This window comes from Sus scrofa, unplaced genomic scaffold, assembly GCF_000003025.6.
Source record: "Sus scrofa isolate TJ Tabasco breed Duroc unplaced genomic scaffold, Sscrofa11.1 Contig1771, whole genome shotgun sequence".
Classification (NCBI taxonomy): domain Eukaryota; kingdom Metazoa; phylum Chordata; class Mammalia; order Artiodactyla; family Suidae; genus Sus; species Sus scrofa.
Genome location: NW_018084946.1, coordinates 19975 through 47737, shown reverse-complemented (window position 1 = coordinate 47737; position 27763 = coordinate 19975). Strand labels below are relative to the sequence as shown.

Below are 27763 nucleotides of genomic sequence, written 5' to 3'. Positions count from 1 at the left end.
TCCTATGCTACACAGCAGGTTTTCATTAATCATCTTTTTATACAGTAGCGTGTATATATTATTCTCACCCACTTAAAACTAATACAACATGGTAAATCAACTTTACCTCAATAAAATTAAACTTTAAATAAATCAAGAATGTCTCTTAATCCCATCAAACAAATGCCCATATAGGTGACATTAAGTTATTATAAATATGATGAATAAATAATGTGAGGTTCAAAACTTATGCAACCCAACAAACATATCTGCCAATGACAGATGTTTTGTGTGCAATTATTTTTAAACAGCAGATGAAAAAAAAAAACTGGGCAAGTATTGATATTAGGTTGTTCTATTGAAGAGCTTCTGTAAGGCCCTCTTGATTTCCCTGTTCCTCAGGCTGTAGATGAAGGGGTTCAGCATGGGGGTGACCACTGTGTACACCACTGAGGCCACTGCATCATTTCTGGGAGAATGTGAGACAGCTGAGCTGAGGTACACCCCAATACCTGTTCCATAAAATAAGCAAACAACAGCCAGGTGAGAGCCACAAGTGGAGAAGGCTTTATACCTCCCACCTGATGAGGGGCCTCTCAGAATGGAGGGAAGTATTTGTGAATAAGAGAAAAAATCCCTGAAAGGGGAATTCCACCAAAGATGGCGCCAATGAAGTACATCATTACTTTATGGGTGGAGATATCATCACAGGCAAGCTTGAGGAGTTGAGGAGGGTCAAAGAAGAAATGAGGAATTTCCACTTTGGTACAAAAGGTAAGATGTGACATCATCACACAGTGCAGCTGGGAGTCCAAAAGGCTGAACAGAAAAGACCCCAGGACCAGCAGGCTACAGAGGTGGGGGTTCATGATGACCTGGTAGTGCAGGGGATAACAGATAGCTACAAATCCATCATAGGCCATAACACTCAGAAGTGCACTGACCAAACACCTGAAAAGATTAAAGAGAGTCAACTGAATCAGGCAGCCCACATAGGAGATGACTCTGCTGTGAGTCTGAATGTCCAAAAGCATCTTTGGGACTGTGGTAGAGGTAAAGCCGAGGTCAGCCATGGACAGAATGGAGAGGAAGAAGTACATGGGGGTGTGGAGGTGGGAGTCAGAGCTGATGGTCAGGATGATCAGTAGATTCCCCAGCACGGTGACCAGGTACATGGACAGGAACAGGAGGAAAGTTAGAAGCTGCAGTTCTGGATCCTCTGAGAGCCCCAGGAGGAGGAATTCCAAGACACCGGTGAAATTCTGTGGTTTCATGGAGCAGAGGCACTTTCTGAAAAATAAATGAGAGTTGATATAAAAGGAAACAAGAATACATGTACCCATCAGTGTGTCTCTGCTTCAGAGCCAAGCAGTTCATACATAAAATATTCAATTGAGGACCACAGCCCTTTAGCAATATTTCTTTGTCATAACAAACACACCCTTCTATGAAATTCCTTTTTCCCAGGTTTTTTCCTCCATACATCTGTTTGTATATGTATCATATTGAAAAAAATTAAGCTAAAGAACTTAGAGGAGGAGTAAGGATATTTAGAGACCCAAAAAAACCCTCCATAAGTAATGAATGGCCAACAGGGACAGAGAATTCAACCAAATATTCTGTGATTACCAATGTGGGAAAAGAATTTGAAAGAGAACAGATGTGTGTACATGTATAGCTGAATCACTTTGTTGTATGTCAGAAATTATTACAACTTCGTAGATCAACTATACTTCAATAAAACTTTAAAACCTAAAACAACACCATAAGAACACTGGAATACCAGTTCCAATCCTTTCAAGGAAACCAAAGGAATAAGAAATATCCTTTCTGAGAGAGGACAAGATGGCAGAGGAGTAGGGGTCACGCTCACCCTATCCCACAAACACAACAAAAAAAAAGGACATCTACAGAATAAATGACTCGCACAGAACAGAACCAATCACTGGCAGAGGAACCTAAACTCCAATAACGGCAAGAAGTTCGTGACATTATTGGGCAGAACGGGAGAAAAGAGGAGAGTGAGAGAAGGTGAATCTGAGCGGGACGGGTGCTCCCGAAAGGGAACTGCGGAGGAGAAAGGGATCCCGCACCCTGGAAGGTCACCTACCGGGGGAGAGATCAAACGAACCGGAGGAATCTCCAGATGCAGAGAAGAGTGTAGCAGTAAGTTGTAGTACGGAAAAGCCAATCAAGAACCTAACGGACCATCTGAACTATGGGCACAGTCACCAAAAATTGAGACGCCTGGGTGGGGGCTGGGCACCGAATCCCTGGCTCCAGGGGTTAGTCCCCGGGAAAGGGCCGGGGGACACCTGGGTGTGGGCTGGGTACCGTGACCTCGCCGCCGAAGGTTAATCCCCGAGAAAGGGCCGGGCTACGCCTGGGGGGAGGCTGGGTACCAAGACCTCGGCTCCAGGATTAGTCCCCGGGCAAGGGGGGGGGCTGCAGAGTGGAAACTGCTTGGGAGGTCTAGAAACCATTTGATGGGGCAGAGACTGCCTGGGAGACTAGAAAATAAAACTGTCACAGAGGAAGGGAGCAATACTCTAGGAGCGGGGAAGTGGAAAGCTGCATCAGAGGGAACCTGGGAGAAGAGCCTGGTCTGTGCCCGTGCTGAGGAGGGGAGAGAAGAAGGGGTGGGTCCCCATAGAATACCCCCCACGCCACAGCAAGCTTACAGGCCCACAAGCTAGCTGACAGCTGTGCTTCCCAGTGCATTCCCTCCCCCACCCCCGCCACCCCCTATGCTCTCACGGACCTGGGGCTGCCTGCCTTCCAGGAGGGCTGGCCTCAACAATTGCCTGAAGCCTACCACAGCAGGGGCTGTCCCTGCACAGGCCTGCTTGCCCTTTGGAGGGGCTACACTTCCGCAGAGAAGCACCAAACACCACCAGCCCCTGAGAAAAGGCCTGCAGCCCAGAAAAGCTAGAACAAGCTTAGCCAGGCTGTGAATAGATCGGCCTAATTATCAGACGATTTTTCTGAATCGGGTTGCTCCGGGGAGGTGCCTCTTGGGTTTCCAACGGCCCCGCTACCGCCCAAGCCCCCAGGGGATGCTCTAGTGGACCAGTTGCATAGGACTGCCAGCCCCAGGCAGAACCCCCTCCAGCCCAGAAAAACTGCAACAAGCCTGGCCAAGTCGGGAAAAGGTCTCAGACAGTTTTTCTGAGTCGGGCTGCCCTGGGGAGGAGCCTCTTGGGTCTCCAATGGCCCTGCTACCCGCCGAAGCCCCCAGGGGGTGCCCCACTCCCGTGAAATAACTGCTCAGCACCACCAGCCCCCTGGAAGAGCCCCTGCACCCCAGAAAAGCTGCAACAAGCTCAGCCAGACTGTGAAAATATCCGCCTACATTCTCAGGCTGTCTTCTGAGATGGGCTGCCCTAGGGAAGAGCCTCTTAGGTTCTCAGTGACCCAGATAGCTGCTCCTGCCCCCAGGGGGTGATGAACCCCTGAGGAGCAGCTGCCCAACACTGCCAACTCCTTGCAAGAACCCCACAGCCTAAAAACACCAGAGCAAGCTCTGCATGACCAAGTGAAATCTGCTACCATTGTGGGTGGACCTCCCAGTCCTGTCTGCCTCAGGAAGTCCTCCTTTGCTTCAAAGAAACACTGTTAGCCCATCAACACTCCAGAAAAGCCACACTGCCTCAAAAAAGATTGACCAACAACGCCAGCCCTCAGGAAATATTCCACGGCAGTGACAAGGCAAACACTGCCCGATCACGGAGAGTACAACTCCCTCAGGAGAAAGAAAACAACAAGCAAGATGAAGAAGCTGAGAAACCACCCCCAGTCAAACCAACAGGAGAACTCACCTAAAACAGTCAGCAATGAAACAGATCTCTGTAGTCAGACAGGCCTGGAGTTCAAAAGAGAAACAGTGAAAATACTGAAGGAATTCAGAGAAGATATTAACAGTAATGCAGATACCCTCAGAAAGGAACTAGAAAATATAAGGAGGATCCAAGAAAAAATAGAACATTCATTTGCAGAGATGCAAACTGAACTAGGGCAGTAAAAACCAGAATGAATAATGCAGAAGAACGAATCAGTGATATGGAAGATAGAATAATGGAAATCACTCAATCCAGACAACAGACAGAAAACCGAATCAAAAAACTGGAAAGCAATATAAGAGACCTATGGGATAATATAAATCGGGCCAATCTATGCATAATCAGAATTCCAGAAGGAGTGGAAAAAGATAAGGGAATGGAAAATATATTTGAAGAAATTATCGCTGGAAACTTCCCAAATCTAAAGGATAGTGGGTTCAAGATACAAGAAGCACAGAGGGCCCCAAACAAACTGAACCCAAACAGACCCACACCAAGACACATCATAATAAAAATGGCAAAAGTTAGTGATAAAGAGAGGATCCTCAAGGCAGCAAGAGAAAAACAGAATGTTACCTACAAGGGAACCCCCATAAGAATATCAGCTGACTTCTCTACAGAAACACTACAGGCCAGGAGGGAATGGCAAGAGATATTTAAAGTGCTCAAAGGAAAAAATATGCAGCCTAGAATACTCTATCCAGCATGAATATCATTTAAAATAGAAGGGGAAATAAAATTTTTTCCCACCAAACAAAAACTTAAAGAATACAGCAACACAAAACCCAGGTTAAAGGAAATATTGAAAGGGCTTCTCTAAACCAAAAAGAAAGAAAGGAAAGGGAAGAAAACAGAAAAGAAAAAAAAGAAAAGAAGAAGAAGAAGAGGAAGAACTAGGACTGAGGAAACCGCAATCAGAGAGCAGTCACTCAAATAAGCAGCATACAGATTTAATCATGAACATGCTTCAAACAAAATAAAATTAAAAAGAAAAGAATAAAAAAGAGTCATCAAAACCATAAAATGTGGGCAAGGGATGTTAGGAAGTAAATAACCCTTTTTGTTTGTATGTACGTCTCTCTTCTTAAATTTAATATAATAATGAAGTGTTTGAACTTACAGGACCATCAGGCTAAAACACACAATTATGGGAAGGAGTTAGCATACTTCAAAAACAGGGCAACCACAAGCCAAAACCAAATATTGCATTTGCAAAAAATGAAAAAAAAATACATTCAAGCAGATAATAACAGGAGACCATCCAACCAAAAAAAAGAAAGAAAGAAAGGAAGAATGGAGAACCATAGAATCAACTGGAACATGAGGTTCAAATGGCAATAAATAATCATCTATCATTATCACCTTAAATGCCAATGGACTGAATGCCCCAATCAAAAGACACAGAGTGGCTGAGTGGATAAAAAGGCAAAAACCTTCAATATGCTGCCTACAAGAAACTCACCTTAGGACAAAAGATACATATAGATTGAAAGTGAAAGGCTGGGGAAAAGTATTTCATGCCAATAGACATGACAGAAAAGCAGGAGTCGCAACACTCATATCAGACAAAATAGACTTTAAAACAAAAGCCATAAAGAAAGACAAAGAAGGACACTATTTAATGATTAAGGGATCCAGCCAAGGAGAGGATGTTACTATCATCAACATATATGCCCCAATATAGGAGCACCCAGATACATACAACAAATATTCCCAGACATAAAGGGAGATATTAAGGAGAATACAATCATAGTAGGAGACCTAAATACCCCCCTCACATCAATAGACAGATCCTCTAGACAGAAAACAAATAAAGCAACAGAGATCCTAAAGGAAACAATAGAAAAGTTAGACTTCACTGATATCTTCAGGACACTACATCCAAAAAAAGCAGAATACACATTCTTCTCAAATGCTCATGGAACATTCTCAAGAATTGACCATATATTGGGAAACAAAGCGAATCTCAACAAATTTAGGAGCGTAGAAATTATCTCAAGTATCTTCTCTGACCACAATGCCATGAAATTAGAAACCAACCATGGGAAAAGGAAAGAGAAAAAACCTGCTACACGGAGACTAAACAACATGCTACTAAAAAACCAATGGGTCAATGAGGAAATCAAGAAGGAAATTAAAAACTACCTTGAAACAAATGATAATGAAGACACGACTCTCAAAATCTATGGGATGCTGCAAAAGCAGTGCTCAGAGGGAAATTTATAGCAATACAGGCCTTTCTCACAAAAGAAGAAAGACCCCAAATTGACAACTTAACCCTCCTCCTAAACGAATTAGAAAAAGAAGAACAAAGAAGGCCTAAAGTCAGCAGAAGGAAGGAATTATAAAGATCAAAGAAGAAATCAATAAAATAGAGACTCAAAAAACAATAGAGGAAATGAATAAAACCAAGAGCTGGTTCTTTGAAAAGGTGAACAAAATTGACAAACCCCTGGCCAGACTCACTACAAAGAGGAGAGAAAGAACCCAAATCACCAAAATTATAAAGGAAAAAGGAGAAATCACAACGGATACAGCAGAAATACAAAAAACCATAAGAGAATACTATGAACAACTGTATGGCAACAAGTTTGACAATCTGGAAGAAATGGACAATTTCCTAGAATCTTAAAGCCTGCCAAAACTGAATCAAGCAGAAATAGACCAACTGAACAGACCGATCACTAGAAATGAAATTGAAGAGGTCATAAAATCACTCCCTACAAATAAAAGTCCAGGACCAGATGGCTTCACAGGTGAATTCTATCAAACATATAAAGAGGAATTGGGGCCCATCCTCCTGAAACTCTTTCAAAAGGTTGAAGAAGAAGGAATACTCCCAAAGACATTCTATGAGGCCACCATCACCCTCATTCCAAAACCAGACAGAGATAACACCAAAAAAGAAAACTACTGGCCAATATCATTGATGAATATAGATGCAAAAATTCTCAACAAAATCTTAGCCAACCGAATCCAACAACATATCAAAAAAATTATACACCATGACAAGGTTGGGTTCATCCCAGGTTCACAAGGATGGTTCAACATACGCAAATCAATCAGCATCATACACCACATTAACAAAAAAAAAGTCAAAAATCATATGATCATCTCAATAGATGCAGAAAAAGCATTGGACAAAGTCCAACATCCATTCATGATCAAGACCCTCGCCAAAGTGGGTATAGAGGGAACATTCCTGAATATCATCAAAGCCATTTATGATAAACCCACAGCAAATATAATCCTCAATGGGGAAAAACGGAAAGCCTTCTCACTCCAATCTGGAACAAGACAGGGATGCCCACTCTCACCACTGCTCTTCAACATCGTTTTGGAAGTCCTACCCACAGCAATTAGACAAACCAAAGAAATAAAAGGCATCCATATAGGAAGAGAAGAGATCAAACTGTCACTGTATGCAGATGACATGATACTATACCTAGAAAACCCCAAGGACTCAACCCCCAAATTCCTACAACTGATTAATAAATGCAGCAAAGTGGCAGGATATAAGATTAACATTCAGAAGTCAGTTGCATTTCTGTATACCAGCAATGAAACATTAGAAAAGGAATTCAAAAAAACAATACCTTTTAAAATTGTACCTCACAAAATGAAATACATCAGAATACACCTGACCAAAGAGGTAAAGGACCTATATGCCGAGAACTATAAAACCTTAATCAAAGAAATCAAAGAAGATGTAAAGAAATGGAAAGATATTCCATGTTCCTGGATTGGGAAAATCAATATTGTGAAAATGGCCATACTACCCAAAGCAATCTACAGATTCAATGCAATCCCTATCCAATTACCCAGGACATTTTTCACAGAACTAGAACAAACAATCCAAACATTTCTATGGAACCACAAAAGACCCAGAATCGCCAAAGCAATCCTGAGAAACAAAAACCAAGCAGGAGGCATAACTCTCCCAGACTTCAAGAAATACTACAAAGCCACACTCATCAAAGCAGTGTGGTACTGGTATCAAAACAGACACACAGACCAATGGAACAGAATAGAGAATCCAGAAATAAACCCTGACACCTATGGTCAATTATCTTTGACAAGGGAGGCAAGAACATCAAATGGGAAAAGGAAAGTCTATTCAGCAAACATTGCTGGGAAACCTGGACAGCTGCATGCAAAGCAATGAAATTAGAACACACTCTCACACCATGCACAAAAATAAACTCCAAATGGCTGAAAGACTTAAACATATGACAGGACACCATCAAACTCCTAGAAGAAAACATAGGCAAAACACTCTCTGACATCAACATCATGACTATTTTATCAGGTCAGTCTCCCAAAGCAATAGAAATTAGAGCAAAAATAAACCCATGGGACCTCATGAAACGGAAAAGCTTTTGCACAGCAAAGGAAACCAAAAAGACAACAAAGAGACAACTTACAGAATGGGAGAAAATAGTTTCAAATGATGCAACTGACAAGGGCTTAATCTCTAGAATATATAAGCAACTTATACAACCCAACAGCAAAAAACCAATCAATCAATGGAAAAATGGGCAAAAGACCTGAATAGACATTTCTCCAAAGAAGATATACAGATGGCCAACAAACACATGAAAAAATGCTCAACATCGCTGATTATAAGAGAAATGCAAATCAAAACTACCTTGAGATACCACCTCACACCAGTCAGAATGGCCATCATTAATAGATCCACAAGTAACAAGGGCTGGAGGGGCTGTGGAGAAAAGGGAACCCTCCTGCACTGTTGGTGGGAATGTCAACTGGTACAGCCACTATGGAGAACAGTTTGGAGATACCTTAGAAATCTATACATAGAACTTCCATATGACCCTGCAATCCCACTCTTGGGCATCTATCCGGACAAAGCTCTACTTAAAAGAGACACTTGCACCGGCATGTTCATTGCAGCACTATTCACAATAGCCAGGACATGGAAACAACCCAAATGTCCATCGATAGAGGATTGGATTTGGAAGAAGTGGTATATATACACAATGAGATACTACTCAGCCATAAAAAAGGATGACATAATGCCATTTGCAGCAACATGGATGGAACTAGAGAATCTCATCCTGAGTGAAATGAGCCAGAAAGCCAATGACAAATACCATATGATATCACTTATAACTGGAATTGAATATCCAGCACAAATGAACATCTCCTCAGAAAAGAAAATCATGGACTTGGAGAAGAGACTTGTGGTTGCCTGATGGGAGGGGGAGGGAGTGGGAGGGATCGGGAGCTTGGGCTTATCAGACACAATTTAGAATAGATTTACAAGGAGATCCTGCTGAATAGCATTGAGAACTATGTCTAGATACTCATGTTGCAACAGAACAAAGGGTGGGGGAAAAACTGTAATTGCAATGTATACATGTAAGGATAACCTGACCCCCTTGCTGTACAGTGGGAAAATAAAATAAAAAAAATAAATAAAATAAAAGAAATATCCTTTCCTCTGAAGAAAAAAAAATCCTAATTGAAGGACACTAATAGACAGTAATATATACTGTATTTTATCCAAATGAGGTATAATTAACTTCCTTGATTTGAACCATTTATAAAACCATAAGAACTATGCAATAAAGCATGTGGGTCTATTTTCTGTGTGTGATATTTGGTTGCTGGCAGATTTTAAGCCATATTTTTTGTGTGTCTTTTTTGCCATTGTTGCCACGGTTGCTGTTTTGGTGTTTGGGGGCAGTTGCCATTTTTAATTTTTTAAAATTAAAGTATGATTGATTTATAATGTTGGATCATTTCTGCCGTACATCAAAATGACCCAGTCATACATATATATACATTCTTTTTCTCATATTATCTTCCATCTCTTCTATCCCAAGAGATTGGATATAGTTCCCTAGACAATCTATACAGTAGCATTAAGCTATACATTTCTCTCTTCCCCTCCGGCTCAAATTGTGGGCAAGTTTATAAGTTCCAGGTCCCCCTTCCTTTGGTGATGCTGGAAAATTCAAACCAAGCCACCTTGAGCACACAGGCAGGAACTCTCACTCAGAAATTACACTCTTGCCACAATTAAAAAAAGTTTTAAACCCTCAAACAGGCCACTTTTCTTGAACTCTTCAGCCATTGCAAACTCACTTAGAGGACCTTCCCTGCACTCCCCAGACAGGAAGATCTTCAGCTGAGGAGTAAAACCTATTACACCCTCTTGTATGTGTGGCATTGTCCATCACACCATCCAAGCCAAATCTGGCATGGGAGTCTGTGCTATTTCTGCAGAGTGTCCAGTGTAACAAGTGAGGCACTGGGACAATGACCACCACCATCAGAGATCTTTCTGCTCATGCTGCAGCTTGCTCACTCGCTTTGTTGCCTGATGGCAAACACACACATTGGCAACTGCCTCCTGGCAAGCTTGTCCTTCAGACTGTGCTGCACTGAGCTGCATACATTGAGCCCTTCCAATCCCCTCTTAGAGGTGTAGCTAATCTAGCATAGAAGTTTCACTAATTATTTGGCCATTTGAGACAAGAGTTTGGGATTGTGTCTTCCCTTAATGTGGCCCTGGGTATTGTGTCTCAGTCCAGACCTGTCTGTACATCTTCAAATAAAGCTATGGCTGACACTAGGGTCAGGGGACTGACTAGCTATGTGTTTCAAGCATGCAGTGGCCAACATGGGTGCTCAGGGGAAAGAGGATACCCTGTGGAAGATATAGGTACCTTATGTGGTTGCTCATGAGGGTGGAAGGTAGAGGATTGTGATAGAGGGAGAAGGGGAAAGAGAGAGGAGGTGGGAGAGAAAAGAAGAGAAGAAAAAAACTGGTATAGTGTATTTTCTGTCATCTGCATCATAAAAAGACCAAAAACATTAAACACCACTGCTGCCACCATTGCCCATGCCTTTGTTACAACAAAGAACTAGATCCTTGTGATTATAGGGAGAAACATCCATGACACCTATGTAGTACAATGAAAGAGTTATGTCAAACCCGATTTATGCACATATATAAAGCCTGCAAAACATACCTCAATTTGGACTAGCCACTTTTCAAGGGTCCACATGAAACTAAACGGTACAGAAAGGCACTCTCCTGTACCCTGTGAATACTCTCACTGCTCAGATCCAAACCTGAGTTCACTCCTTTTACCTCAAGACCAATTTAAATGAGAATACTCTGCTCAAGTGTGAAAAAAAACAAAACAATAATGCGTGTACCTCTATCTTGTTGGTAATTGTGTAGATGGAAATTTGAAGGCTACAGAGCACATAGCTAAGAGCCTGTCACAGGAAAACCTTGATGAAGCCTGTGATATTATGGCTACCCTCTTCATCAGCAACATGATCATAATGATGACATGTAACATCGTAGTTTTTATGGCCACCTGGTGGTATATGGGAATTCCTGGCCAGGGAATGAATATGGGACACAGCTGCATTTAACCTACTTAGCCAGCCCAGGGATCGAATCTGTGCCTCCACAGTGACCTCAGCCACTGAACCTGGATTCTTAACCCACCGTGCCACAGTGGGAACTCCTCCAAGATGATCTTGGAGTGCTTAAAGGATGGTTCAAAGAGATCCACTGCCTCCTCTCTTGTGGATGATGCTTATGGATGCTAGAATGGGTGATGGAGGAGAGAAGAATTCTGAATGCGAGTTCTGAAATCCCCAGGAGAAAAACAGAACATAGATTTCATCAGCTACTGAGCTGAAACTAGCATATCAGTGTCCTCCCACCCAACTACCCCATACACTCTCCTTGTCTTGATGAGGAAACAATTCCCAACAGTCCCTCCCCCATCCACCACCTCCCTGGGTACTCACTGGTCCATGTTGTATCTTTGCTGCATCATGACCTAGGAGTTTGGATCCACTGCCCTCTTCTGCCTGATGAATAATGAGGGCAAAGGCTCTGTCCTCAGAACTGAGGAAGACGTACATAGGCATGAATCCCCTTATGCAGATAATGACTCTGGGAGGAGGAGATACATATAAAACCTGCCTGAGAATGGTACCCTGAAAGGCTGGAGACACTGGCTAATTATTACTTACTCCTACATTGCCTTAAAAACTCAATGCACAGAGCTCCTCATTAACAAAGTTGGTCCATGTTATCGCAGTCTCTGTGGTCTCCTAATATTAACAAAAGAAGAAAACAAAATGTTTTTGAGCATTCTGGAGCCTTCCTCTCCTCAAGAGAATGCTCACCTGTACTCTTTCAATGTACAGATTGAATTGAATTCCAACTTCAAGCATCCTAACTTAACGTGCAGCCTCTTTTTAAAAATTTCATGTATGACTTTTTGACTTTGACATCCCCAAATCCATTGTGTCAATCCAATAAATTAAGGATAATTGTATAACGAGCTCTGAAGTTACTTCTCTTTTCTTAGTTAGGGTTTATGTCTCTAAGAGGAACATTCTAGTCCCCTTTTTAGGGATTTTTGCTCATTTAAATGATGGCTCAAGTTGTAATTTTTCTCTTTAATTGATGGATGTTGGTATATTAGAAAACTATGGACTTTATACACTTATTTATAAGTTGCTACTTCTCTTAAAGAAACCAGATATCTAACAGATGCCAATCAAGGTGTCAGCTAGAGCTGCAGTCCTCTCAAAGTTTCACTGGAAGAAGAATTATTTTCAAGCCTGCTCATGTAGCCTTTGGAAAGATGGAGTTCCCTGTGAGCTGTGGACCAGAGGCCTTCCTCCATTCTTTGCCTCATGGATCTCTCATGGGGAAGCTCACACTTGCCAGTTGGTTTCCATCAAATGAAGCAGACAAGGAGATGGAGAAACAAGGGTCAGAAAGAGGAGAGGCAGTCTTTTGCACCCTAATCTCAAAAGTGATATCCCATTAGTACTGCCCTATTGAAAGGTTTGAAAACAAATCTCTAGTCCCATGACACACTCAAGACATGAGTTTCCACCGTAGCATGAATAGAGGAGCGGGAGGTTATTGGGAGCACATTAGAGCTGCCTACCATGCAGCTTCATCTTTATCAGGACATTGGTCTCTAAGCACCACAGGACACTGGAGATATCTCTCTGCTTCTCAACATTGTCCTAAACTCATTACACCACAACTGTCTCAGCCAAGTTTCCCTGTTGAGAAGAACTGGCATATGGGTAGAAATTGGCTCTGATTTGGTATTTCTGCAGACCTCACCATGTTGTTTCAGGATAGGCAGTTTGAAAAAGCCAACTTAATTTTTCTTCCATCACCAAGGTCGCACCATTGACAGCCACAGCCCTTCTGTGCCTCAATACAGCAAAAATCCCTAGGGGAATCCTGATTTTTCTCATTGGGAAGAGCGCATCCTGTTCCAGAATTTATTTTCCTTAGATTGATTTGTATTAACAGAGATTTAAGTATATGTGCTATGGGCCTGTTAATTTTTTTCCATTAATAAAGTGAGTAGTAGGGGAATGATCCCTTGCAACACTCCACATTCTACTAATGTGGTCCTCCTGATGCAGAGGTCTCTGGAGGAGGAATTTTGAGATTAATTTGTCATTAACTGGCATGAGGACAATGACATCACTGAGATTGTAAAGTAGGAGTATCTCAGCCCCTGTAACCCCACAACGATCAACAATTAGACAGCTATCCATGTACAAAAACAACTCTGGAAGAGGTCAGGGGTCCACATGGGAAACTTCAGCAACAGAGTAGAACCAAACTGAGAATAGCTGCATGAAAGGGAAGGAAGCGGTACAACCACTATGGAGGACAGTATGGAGGTTCCTAAAAAATCTAGCTATAGAACTACCATGTGACCCAGCAATCCCACGCCTGGGTGTTTATCTACGTAAGTCAGAAAAAGACAAATACCATATAATATGATATCACTTATATGTGGAATCTAAATAAACCAAACTCTAGAAATAGACAGTAGAATGGTGGTTACTAGGGACTGCGGGTGGGGGAAATGGGGAGATGTTGGTCAAGGGGTGCAAACTTTCAGTTAGAAGATGAATAAATTCTGGAGATTTAATATACAGCCTGGTGTCTATAGTTAACAATACTGTATTATATACTTGAAAGTTGCTAAGAGAGTAGGTCTTCAATGCTCTCACCACAAAAAAAGATATCTTTTAAATCATGTGTGACATGATGACAGTGTGAGTTAACTCTATGGTGGTAATCACCTTGTAATATATAATATAATAGTATCCAATCAAGACACTGTACATCTTAAACTTACAATTGTATGCCAGTTATATTTCAATAAAGTTGAAAAAAGGAATACATCAAGCTAGGATACGTGAAGATAATGATATCTGTATTTATTTAGTTCATAACATAGGAATATTGTCTGTTTAATCCCAGAATGCTTTCAGCTAAATATCATTAAAAATGAAGCGTTAAAGGCCCTGGGAATTATGAAAATACATCCCAGTACACTCAGCTAATTAGTTGTAGGAGCTAATGCCTCAAGTCAAATTTCAGCCTGTGAAGCCCGTGCATTAAAACTATACAATGGCCTGTTAATATATTAATTATAACAAGTTGCCCTTATTGATTGACTGCTACATACTGAATGCATAGTGTTCTGATTAATACATTTCATTGTATCTTCTCAACCGGCCTTTCAGTTAAGTGCTCTTATTATCTTAACTCTACAGATGCGGAACTTAAATAGAAATATGTTCTATATCATACGACACAAGCTCATAACTTTGGGTTACTTATGAATTACTTAAATGCATATTTAAATTAACTTCCTTAATGTTATAGTAGGATGGACCATTTGGTAGGAAACTACCATTGGACTGGTCCGTGACATACACTGTATAAAATTATTGTATGGCCTTGGAAGATAAGCACTATTGCACTTAATTTACTGCTGAGGATTCTGAGGTGCAGAAAACCATTTTGAGGAGTTCCCTTGTGGCACAGAGGGTTAAGGACCTGGCATTGTCACTGCGGCAGCTTGGGTAGCTGCTGTGGCTTGTGTTTGATCCACGGTCTGGGAAATTCTGCATGCTGAGGGTGTGGCCCCCCAAAAAGTTGGCATTGCCAAAACATCAAATTTTTGTGCCCATATTAGGGTGTGGAGTATTCCATATCCCACATTCTTTCAATTATCTATGTTTCTTATTCTAATCAAATATTGTCACACCACACCTCATGGCTATGTGAAACTTTCAGTCTTTTCCCATGCTTAATGTTAAGCCATCATTATCACCCTTTTACATTTAAATCTAAACAAAAGAACAAAATGCTACCTCTGAGGGGAGTGTACAATTTGACATTAAAAGTCAACATAGATTTCTCACTTACCAAGGTTCTTTGGCTATCACTTAAATTTGCATCAGTAGATAGCAAATAGAGTAATGTAGTAATTTGTACTGGGTGATAGTTCCCCACTAAATTCTATGGCTTCATCATCTGTCAAGTTCATTCCTTTCTTCAAATCACCAGTTTTGTATTGATGTAGTTGGTAGGTGACTTACTTACACTTAAAAAGCAGAGTAAACTAAATTAGTTGTTGATAGATCTTCAGAGAATGAATATTACTATATATATATATAGCAATATGACCCAGTTATATATATATATATATATATATATATATATATATATACACACACACTTTGTCTCACATTATCCTCCATCATGGTCCATCAAATCGATTAGATATGTAGTTCCCTGTATAGCAGAAATAGACAGAACATTGTAAATCAATTCTAATAAAAAAATTAAGAGGAAACTATTGTGATGTTGATAAGGAAAGATGGATTATCTTTTTTTTTTTTTGTCTTTCGTCTTTTTTTTTGTTATTTTTGTTGTTGTTATTGTTGCTATTTCTTGGGCCGCTCCCGCGGCATATGGAGGTTCCCAGGCTAGGGGTCGAATTGGAGCTGTAGCCACTGGCCTACGCCAGAGCCACAGCAATGAGGGATCCGAGCCGCGTCTGCAACCTACACCACAGCTCACGGCAACGCCGATCGTTAACCCACTGAGCAAGGGCAGGGATCGAACCCGCAACCTCATGGTACCTAGTCGGATTCGTTAACCACTGCGCCACGACGGGAACTCCCTGGATTATCATTTTGAAGAACACAAATGAAGCCCAAAGACTGATTTATTATGACAGAATATAGGGAAGGTTGGGAACAGTGAAGTCCTAACCAGCCTGTTACCAGTGAAAGAAAAAGAGCTCACCTTTGCTGCCAACAAGGCCCTTTACTACTTATGGTAAAGTAAAGGAAGACAAAGTTTAATTTATTTATGACAAATTTTGTAACTTAATAATCTTCAGACACTTTTAGAGCTACATATCAACTGGAAGTATACCAGACTTAAATCTGTTCTACAACCTTTATCAACGGTAGGTACTTAAAGACATTTCTATTTTTTAATCTCATCTGTCAACATTTCAACTGCACACGACTCATGGCATAGATTTCTCCCCATGTTATGGTTGATCATTCAAGGGTCTATCAAGAAAAAGACAAGCTATTTATTCCAGTTAAATGAACTGAGCGTAGAGAATTGGTTAAATAGCTGCAACAGGACAGTCAAAAAAATGGAACTGTGTGGTTAACAGATAGAAGCCAATAAATACCAAGGGCTTAGGGGTAGAAAAAGAGTAGTGAACTTAACACTTGAGTGGGGTAAATGAAACTTACTAAGCATTATTTAAAGTATATAAGAAGAAAGCCATATGGAAGATAGAGCAGTGATTTCAAAAGAACCACCCTGGTATCACAAGGTAAGTGTAGAAGGGTGATTTGGGGGCAGAGAGACAGTACCTTAATGACCAGCACAAATGAAGATCTTATGATATTGAAGGGCAATGTATTAGAGGACATTGCCTAGAGTCGTAATAAGCTCTTTTGTAACTTATCCTTTCGATCTTGATCTCTTGAGACAATGACAACTAAACCTTTCCAAGTGCTTTTAAAAACTCCTCCTACCTAGATACACACCAGTCCAACTAAATCAGGATTTCTGGTAATGAGACCAAGTCCTCAGTATGTATAAAACACTCAGGGGATTCCATAAAATCCATACTTGAGGACCAGTGAACTGCATGCTCAGCCATTACGTGAATAAACAGATTTGACAGATGCAAAAGTTTTGTGGAAAAGAAACAGTAATAACGGAAAAAGGTGAAAACATTCAGTATGTAAAAGAGAGTTGTACATTTCTTCTGGATACCATGGTATTTGAGGGGAACCTCTTATGCATTCATTATGATGTACAATGGATCCCAGAATATTCCCACAATCCAACTAAAAATGAATCAAAAGAAGTAATATCCACTTTTGAAACATAGAGAGGACTGAAACAACAATGTGACCAAAGAAGCAGTATTCATTGGTCTGCAAGTTTAGTTTTGCTCATTTTTTCAATCTATATTTCAAAAAGATTTTCCCACAAGCTGGTATTAAGTTGTTCTGCGAAGGATCCTCCATAGAGCCCTCTTGATATCCCTGTTCCTCAGGCTGTAGATGAAGGGGTTCAGTATGGGGGTGACCAGGTGTACATGACTGAGGTTCCATATCCTTCTTGGGAGATGGCGACAATGCTGATCCAAGGTAACCATCAATAGCTGTTCTATAAAATAAGCAAGCAAATGACAGATGGGAGCCACAGGTGGAAAAGACTTTATACTTTCCAGCTGATGAGGGGACTTTCCAAACTGATGAAACAATTTTATAGTAAGAGAAAAAGATCCCTGAGATAGGGAGAAAACCAGAGATGGTGCCAACAAAATACACAATAATGGTGTTGGTGAAAGTGTCAAAACAGGCAAGTTTGAGGAGTTGAGAAGGGTGACAGAAGAAGTTTGAAATTTCCACATCCTTAAAGCAGGCAACTTGTAGGACAAGCAAATTGTGCAGCTGAGAGTCCAAAAGACTAACAAAAACAGACCCCAAACTAAGAAGCAACAGAGGCATGGGCTCATGATGCTGGGTAGTGCAGTGGGTGGCAGATGGCCACAAACCTGTCATAGGCCATCACAGTCAGAAGAGTACTATCCATATATCCAAAAAGGATCACAAAAGACATCTGCGTCAGGCAGCCCACATAGGAGATGACTCTGCTGTGAGTCTGGATGTTCACAATCATCCTGGGGACAGTGGTGGAGATGAAGCCCATGTCAGCCAAGGACAGGATGGAGAGGAAGAAGTACATGGGGGTGTGGAGGTGGGAGTCAGAGGTGATAGCCAGGATGATGAGCAGGTTCCCCAGCATGGTGACCAGGTACATGGACAGGAACAGCCCAAGGAGGAAGGGCTGCAGGTCTGGATCCTCTGAGAGTCCCAGGAGGAAGAAGTCAGAGACACTTGTTAGATTTTGTGGTTCCATGTGTGTGGACACCTTTGGAACAAGAAAAGAGGGTTGGAAGAAAGGAAACAAGCAAGTGGGCATGCAGCACGATTGCCATATTTTGAACTCAAGCAAATTACAAAAAAAGTATTGACACTTGGGGTCATTGACTACAGAAAATTTCTCAGCATGTCAAATGCTATCTTCTTGGAAATCTTTCCTCATTTGTTTGTTATTCACCTCTACGTATACACACTTACTTTTGAAACACTCGACTGAAGGTTAACAGAGGAGCAAGAAAATTAGAAATAATAAATCTACAATCATGGTAAAAACATCTACTTCTTTAAGAAAGCAATAGAAATGCAAATCAAAACTACCATGAGATACCACCTCACACCAGTCAGAATGGCCTTCATTAATAAATCCACAAATAACAAGTGCTAGGGGTTTGGAGAAAAGGGAACCCTCCTGCACTGTGGTGGGAATGTCAACTGGTACAGCCACTATGGAGAACAGTTTGGAGATACCTTAGAAATCTATACATAGAACTTCCATATGACCCTGCAATCCCACTCTTGGGCATCTATCCGGACAAAGCTCTACTTAAAAGAGACACATGCACCCGCATGTTCATTGCAGCCCTATTCACAATAGCCAGGACATGGAAACAATCCAAATGTCCATCGACAGATGATTGGATTCGGAAGAGGTGGTATATATACACAATGGAATACTACTCAGCCATCAAAAAGAATGACCTAATGCCATTTGCAGCAACATGGATGGAACTAGAGAATCTCATCCTGAGTGAAATGAGTCAGAAAGACAAGGACAGATACCATATGATATCACTTATACCTGGAACCTAATATCCAGCACAAATGAACATCTCCACAGAAAAGAAAATCCTGGACTTGGAGAATAGACTTGTGGCTGCCTGATGGGAGGGGGAGGGAGTGGGAGGGATCGGGAGCTTGGGGTTATCAGACACAACTTAGAATAGATTTACAAGGAGATCCTACTGAGTAGCATTGAGAACTATGTCTAGATACTCATGTTGCAAGAGAACAAAGGGTGGGGGAAAAATGTATGCATGTAAGGATAACTTTATCCCCTTGCTGTACAGTGGGAAAAAAATAAATTAATAAACATCTTAAAAAAAAGAAAGAAATAGAGTACAATAATACCCTTCATGCTTTAACATAAAAATACTAATAATTTTAAACATTAAGAAGCAGTTAAAAATAGTATATTCAAACACAGTGATTGATATTCTCTTCATTTAGAATATTGATAAACACTCTATAAAAGGCGAGCCTGGGTGTTCCCATTGTGACTCAGCAGAAACGAATCTGACTGGAAGTATAAGTTTGCAGTTTTGATCCCTGGCCTCGCTCAGTTTGTTAAGGATCAGGCATTGCAGTGAGCTGTGGGGTAGGTCACAAACACGGCTCAGATCCCGAGTTGCTGTGGCTGTGGCATGGGCCAGCAGCTACAGCTCCAATTCAACCCCTGGCCTAGGAACCTCCATATGCTGTGGGCATGGACCCTGAAAAAGCAAAATAAATAAATAAACATATTAAAATAAAATAAAAGGCAAAGCTGTGTCATCTGCATTCTAAATTAAAGTGCTGCAAAAATGAACAGCCCAATCAAAAAGAAGGTTAGAAGCCCTAAAGACATTTTTCCAAAGAATTCTTAGAGATGGCCAAGAAGCATGTGAAAAATATAAGGCAAAACCACAAGGAAGTATCACCTCACACTGGTCAGAATGTCCATCTTCAGAAAGTCTATATGTAATAAATGCTGTAGAGGGTGTGAAGAAAAAGGAGCCTCCTACACTGTTGGTGGGAATGTAAATTGGTACAGCCACTGTGGAGAATAGTATGGAGGTTCCTCAGAAAACTAAAATCGAACTACCATATATGATCCAGCAATTCCACTCCTGGGCATAAAAATCTGAAAAGATGAAATCTCTAATTCAAAAAGATACATGTACCTCAGTGTTCATAGCAGCACTGCTTACAATAGCCAAGAGATGGAGACAACCCAAGTGCCCATCAACAGGCAATCAGTTTAAGAAAATGTGATATATATATATATATATATATATATATATATATGTGTGTGTGTGTGTGTGTGTGTGTGTGTGTGTGTGTGTGTGTCTATGAATATTATTCCATCATGAAAAGGAATGAAGGATTTCTCATTGTGCCTCAGTGGGTTAAGGACCTGACATAGTATGCATGAAGACACGGGTTTGATTCCTGGCCTCGCTCAGTGAGTTAAGGACCTGGTGTTGCTAGAACCTGCATCGTAGTTCACAGATGTAGCTAGGATCTGGTGTTGCCAGTGGCTGTGGCACAGGTTGCAGCTGCAGCTCCTATTAGACCCTTAGGCCGGGAATTTCCATTTGCTGCAGGTTTGGCCAGAAAATGAAGGATAAAACACAATATTGCCATCTGCAGCAACATAGATAGACCTAGAGAATATTATGCTTGGTGAAATAAGTCAGACAGAGGAAGCAAATATTATGTATCACCTACATGTGGAATCTAAAATATAATACCAGTGAATCTATGCAAAAAACAGAAACAGACTCATAGACAGAGAAAACCAATTTATGATTAAAAAGGGGAAGTGGGGTAGGAGGAACAAATTAGGAGTTTGGGATTAACATGTACAAATGACTACACATAAAACTGTTTAGCAACAAAGATTTACTGTAATATTGTACAGTAACCTAAAATGGAATATAATCTGCAAAAACTTTGAATCACTATACTGTATACATGAAACTACCACAATGTTGTAAATCAATTACACATCAATAAAAAATTTAAAAATTCATTTAATCTTTGACTTTTGTGGCCTTCAAATTTTGATAAATATGGTTTAGTTTGGGGCACAGAATCATAAAACACTGATAACTACAGAGAAGGTATTAGTATACAGAGAATCGTCAATGTTTAAACATTAAAGAAATTTAAGCAACATTCTTGAAATGTTTTAATTTTATGCAGGGTTAATTTTATTAACCCCGTAGAATCTCAGTAAAATGTCTGGTGTGTGAGACTTCTCTTTGCTTTGGGGGGGGCTCAATTTTGTAGTGGCCTAATAATACTCCTTCATTAATTTTTTTTCTAGTGAAAGATATGATATCACTTAGATGTGGAATCTAATTAAATAATGCAAAAGAACTTATTAGTGATGTTTTACTATATAACACAGGGAACTATTTCCAGTCTCTTGTGATAGAACATGATGGAAGATAATATGAGGAAAAGAATGTAGGTGCAAATCTGTACTCCAAAGGCAACCAGTGTCTTGAGGCTGATGGGTATGTTTTCTTGTCAATGTTTTCATAATGTCAGTATTGATTTATTTATCAATAACCAGCTTTTTGAAAATTTTACCTGAAGAGTATACTACACATGATGCCTCTGAAATGTATTGGAACCACAACATTGTGTTTAAGTCTCCTGTGAAATACATACACCTACTACCAGCCTTTTCCTTGTGCAATACATTACATGAGATAAGGTTGTTTTTACGATGGTATATTACTCTGCCATTAAATAGAATGAAATAACATTCTTTGCAGCAACATGGATGGACCTAGAGATTCTCATGCTAGGAGAAGTAAGCCAGAAAGAGATGGATAAATACCATATGATATTATTTACATATGAAATCTAAAATATTGTGGTTGCCAAGGGGGAAGGGGAGGGAATGGGAGGAACTGGGAGCTTGGGGTAAATAGATGCAGAATGTTGCCTTCGGATGGTTTTGCAATGGGATCCTGCTGTGTAGCACTGGGAACTCTGTCTAGTCACTTATGATGCAGCATGATAATGTGCAAAAATAGAATGTGTACATGTAAGTGTAACTGGGTCACCATGCTGTACAATAGAAAAAAATACATATAAATAAATGATAAAAATAAAACAAATATTACACAAATCAACATAACTACAAGATGGCAATGGATGCACAGACATAGAGGACAGATTTGTAGTTGTCAAGGGGGAGGGGTGTGGGAGAGGGAAGGATTGGGAATTGGGGATTAGTAGAGACAAACTACTATGTACAGAATGGATAAACAACAAAGTCCTTCTCTATAGCAAAGGGAAAAATATTCAATATCATGTGATAAACTATAATGGAAAATAATATGAAAAGAATGTGTGCATGTATAACTAAGTCACTTTGCTATACAGCAGAAATTAATACATTATAAATCAGCCATACTTCAATAAATTTTTAAAAGATCATTTTAAGCAGTTTATAAATCTATATATTTTAATATAAAAATATATTTTAAAATATATTTACTATATTGTAAATGTAATAGTAGCTTTGTAATTTAATATATTTATAAATTAAAATTTTATTTGACATTATATCTGTTATATTTTCATTTTATTGTTATTTGTACCATTCTCATAAAAATCCTATGAAAATTGCACTTCTCTCTATATCACATAAATGAGAATTTATATATACAAATTCTGGACTATAAAACATGACTATTCATAGAAAGCCCTATAACCCACCATATTGGTGCCATTATGGCCTCTGTAAACTATTCATTCATTCCCATAATTAACAGGTAGACACACTGAACAAAAAGAAGGTGAATTAATTCTTCTATCTTCATTTCAAATCTGGGAACAAATTTGGTTTGAAAAGAAACACTTTTTAGCTACCATAGAGATGACTGAGAACTGGTGCAGGAATAAACTGATCAATATTTGAGTCCTGGATCTCTCACTCCCTATATGTGCACTATGTGTAGATCTCCCCTCCTCTCTGGGCTTCTCTTCCTTCTTGGAAATGGGGGGTCGAACACCCACCTCTAGAACATGAGTGGCAAAATTAACTTGTCTTTTGGGAGATTGGAATTTAATAAATATCTGGTCACTTTTATAAAGAATTTCAATCACTACTGGAATATGTGTATAGTAATTAAATGCAACCTCCCATTTAAAGACTTTCTATGGATTACATGGCAGAGAGGCTGAAGACTCTTATTTCAGGACACTGGAGCATGGATGATATGAAATCCTAAAATGTATCTCAGCTCATGTAATAAGATGTACCCCCTTTTTCTTTTCTGACACTTTCCCCCTCATATTTATGAAAATTTATGGAATGACTTTTCAACCATTGCATCCTGTAGATGCTATTAAATGGAAAATAAAAGGTTCCATAGAAAATGTAGGACATGGACACATAACAGCACGGTTTTATCTTGTCTGCAGTCCTAGAGAAAATTCCTGAGAAGAATGAAAACACTGGCATGAACAGTTCACTGTGTGAAAACCACGTGGCCCCCATTTTGTTTCTATGAAAAATGGAAGGGTTTATTGAACACTTCTCTGGGGATTTTTTTTCCATTCTTGGTGCCTCCTCTGTGCCAACAGAGTATTATAGGCTCCTGGGAATCAGAAATAAATGAGCCTCAATCACTCCTCTATATATCTGGAAAAGGTAGCTGTACAACACACGTAAAATGTCCTGTCAGGGATATAAAAAACAATAAAATTAGGTCCACAGATAAAATCAAATGACAAGAGAGTTAGACTTGTGATTGTTTATAAAAATATATAATTTTTTTTGTCTTTCCTAATGCATTCATCACTTAGTTTGTGTATAGGGGGCATCAATTATACAGTTAGTCCTTATTCAATGGATTTGTATCAAAAAGGAACCAATTCATTTGACAATCCTAAGTCTCAGAGATACTAAGAAATTTCCCCATAATACACTACGAATAAGAGGAGCGCACAGGATTCAAAATTAAGTTGTCAAGGAGTTCCCTTGTTGTACAGCAAGTTGAGGGTCTGATGTTGTCACTGCTGCAGCTTGGGTTGCTGCTATGGTGTGTTTGATTCCTTGCCTAGGAACATCTGTATGCCATGGATGCAGCCAAAAAAAAAATTTATATTGTTCAGTCTCTGAATCCCACACACTAAATTTCAGTGTTTCCAGATTTTCTGAAAGTTTCAAGCAGATGTACAAAAGTCTCACTATGGATACATATAAGCTATTTAAAAAAAATTTCATTTTCCCTAGTAGAAATAGATTTTAAGGCTCTGACTTTATGTTTCTTTTTGTAATTGAGCAGGGCAATTGTGAGCATGGAGGAGGAAGTAGACAGCTGAAGTGAAATCCAGGAGCAGGGTCAGCAGAGATCGGCTTTGAAATGTGCTCTGCCAATTCATTATGACCTTTGCCTGAGACCTCGCCCTTCCTTCTTCCTGTGGTTGATCCAGCAAGTCCTACCTACTGCCCTGCACTGTGGCCCTCCAGAAAACTCCAAAGGAATGGCATAGTAAGCAAGGAGTCTCTTCCAAGACTGATCTTGATATGACTGTTTGGGTTGGCAGGGGGAAAACAGCCCAGATGGCCTGTGTCTGGAGTCAGCCTGTCCAGAATGACTGGCTTCAAACTTTGCTTCGACCTTTTCGAACTCATGACCTGGTACAAGTTTTATAAAATACTGTGCTCCTTTTACCCTGTTAAAGTAATAGTTGTGGCTGTGCAGTTATAATTGGAGAGAGATTATGCATGCAAAATCAAATAAGATACATTAAAAAACACCTAGAACCTGACACTTAGGAGGCCCTCAATCATAGCGCATGATGTTATGGTTAATGTAAGCCTGATTCTCCTCCTTGTCCTCATTGCTGCTGTTATAATCACCAGAAGTGCTCAGGGGGCAGTTTAGAGACCCATTAGCTGCTACAGGTAGGGAGATGCCAAGCAGAGCCAGAGCCAGTGATGGTGGAAGCACAAACTGAATGAGAGTTATCCCATTTCTACCAGAACCAAGATCACAAACTTCTGAGGCCCTGGTGCAAAATTGTGATTACTGGTGCCCCCTCAGTTGTCTAAACTGACTGCTGTGTTTGTTTTGTTGAGGAGGAAATCATGCTCCCAACAGTCCCTCCATCAATAGCTCTCTCACCTCAACACTTACTGGGTTGGGCTGCGTCATTGCTGGACCATGACCAAGGGTTTCATATTCACTGCCCCCTCCTGTGTTGTGTGGGCTGAATTCTTATGGTCCCTCCTCAGGACTGGCAGGAAGACAGACTCAGGCAGGTAACTGCTGACGCAGGTGCCCACAAAGGATGGAAACATAGGTGTGCAGTCACACTATTTGAACTGTCCAAGTAAAGGGCTGGAGGCACTGGCCAATTATGTACAGTGGGTGACCTTAAGGCTCAGTGCACAAAGCCCATGTGGTCCCAGTCCCTGGAGACTTGCTAGTATTAATGGAAGAGGAAAGGGAGAAAAGTTAATGTACTTGGACGTTTCTGAGTCCTTTCTCTCCTCAGGAGGAAATTCACCTGTATTCCTTGCTTCTTATGTCCAAGTGTGGGATCTAAACAAGAAACTCAGACATTCCCATCACCGCAAATCCATTGCATCGATCACAAAATCTATGCCACAGTAGTTTTTCTATACCAAGAATATGATGTTCTTTCTAATTTAACTCTAAGGATAACATAATATTCATTTCTTTAGCCCGTATGTGGGTTATGTTAGATATCTACATGTTTTCGAGATAGGGTTTTTTTTTTTCCAACTTTAAACTTTAATTGAAGTATAGTTGATTTACAAGATTGTGACAATTTCTGCTGTACAACAAAGTCATTTAGTTATTGGAGTTCACATTGTGGCACAGCAGAAACCAATCTGACTAGGAACCATGAGGCTGTGGTTCAATCCCTGGCCTCACTCAGTGGGTTAAGGATCCTGCATTGCCATGATCTGTGGTGGAGGTCACAGAGGAAGCTTGGATCCCATGTTGCTGTGGCTCTGGCATAGCCTCTTGGCTACAGATCAAATTAGACCCCTACCCTGGGAACATCCATTTGCTGTGGGTGCAGCCCTAAAAAGACAAAAAGACAAAAACTAAAGTGATTCATATACATGTACTCACATCCATTCTCTTTTAGACTTTTTTTCCCTTTAGTGTTCATTTGAATGCGGCTTCAGTCTGTTTTTTCCTCTAATTGAATTACACTGACATACTAGAAAACTATAGATTTTTACTTAGTATTTGGTAACTTATTCTTAAATATTTCAGAAGTCCTCCCAGATGTTGCAATCAGGGTGTCAGCCAGGGCTGCAGACATTTCAAGGACTGACTGGCAGAAGCTAACTATAACTCACTCACAGAGCTATTGGTAGATTCATGTGTTCACAAGCTATTGACCAGAGATTCTGCACAATTCCTTGGCACATAGGCCTCCTCCTTGGGAACTTGGATCTTGTGAATATGAGCAAGAGAGAGACCATAAGAATAAAGCCATATGGTATTTTTGCTCCATTCCCAGAAGTGATTTCCCAACACTTCCCAATGTGTTCATGTATGAATTAAGTCTATACAGACATCTCACACTCAAGGAGGGGAAAACTGGGAGCATCTCAGATACAGTCCATCATGATAGTCTCACCCCCCTTGAAGACTTTTTCTCTTAGCACAATAAGACTCAGGTCCTCCATCTTTTTTCCAGGCTAGTCCCAAATTCATCCCACCATCATGATCGCAGCAAAAGTTCCCTGGGCATAACTAGCAAATGGGTAGAACTACTCCACTGGGTCCTTCTGTAGATCCCACTCTACTGCTTCAGGGGATGCAGTCTCAAGTAGACCCCCTGGTTTCTGACTCACTAGGGGAGCTCTTCCATCCACATCAGGCCAATCTGCAGCCATCCCATGGTCAAATGTAGCAAATATGCCAAATTGTTACTGATTTATGCTAACTAGAGAAATACAACTCACAGCACAATATATTTTCTAAGATTTCTATTTTAATATTTTATTTAATTTTATTGGAGTACAGTTGAATTTCAAAATTGAGTTAGTTGCCAGTATACAGGAAAGTAAAACAATTATGCACATACATATATCCATTCCTCTTCAGATTCTTTTCCCATTACACAGTTATTGCACACTATTGAGTAGATTTCCCTGTGCTATAAAGTAGATCCTTGTTACTTATTTGGTCCCCTGGTGGCTCAGTGGGTCAAGGATCTGACATTGTCATTGCTGTGTCTCAGATTCAATCACTGGCCAGGGAATTTCTGCAAGCCACTGGCACAACCAAAAAAAAGTATGCTCAGACTAATCCCAATTCAATTAAATCAGAATATCTAGTGGTGAGACCAAGGTGTCAGTAGTTTAAGCTTGCCAGGCGATTTGAAGAAATGTCAAGGTTGGGAGGCAGCATCATATATCCTCATAACATAACCTGCACATGCAGATTTGAAGAAACAGAAATTACTATGGAAAATACACAAGAGCTGTGGAAAAGTTGTAAATGTTCAATATATTGAAAAAGAGTTGTTCATCTTTCAAGAATGCCTGGATCACCAAAGATAAACTATAAAATCACTGTAGATATAGTAATGTTCACTCACGCAGTGATTATGATCTACAAAGGATCCTAGAACACTCCGCCAGTCATAGTAATGCCATAAAAGAGGAGAAACATTGAAATAGTAAGCCAGGAGAGGCATCAAGCCAAAAAGAACTACAAAAATGATGTAATAAGAGAGTGAGAATTTCAAGTGTACATGTTCAGTTTTGCTGCATTATCCAGCCAACACTCCACATGGCTGGCAGAGGTACTCAGATTACACTGACTTTCTGAGAAACCTCC

General features: G+C 40.3%; 1 protein-coding gene and 1 pseudogene across 1 annotated transcript; both read right to left on the bottom strand.

Moving 5' to 3' along the window:
• Positions 1-324: 324 nt before the first annotated feature.
• On the bottom strand, positions 325-1253 carry LOC110258273 (olfactory receptor 18-like). The gene is given in 2 exon segments (XM_021081449.1): positions 325-608; positions 611-1253. Coding segments are annotated over 2 exon segments (927 nt in total).
• Positions 1254-17194: 15941 nt separating this feature from the next.
• On the bottom strand, positions 17195-25087 carry LOC110258276 (annotated as a pseudogene).
• Between the last annotated feature and the right edge of the window lie 2676 nt (positions 25088-27763).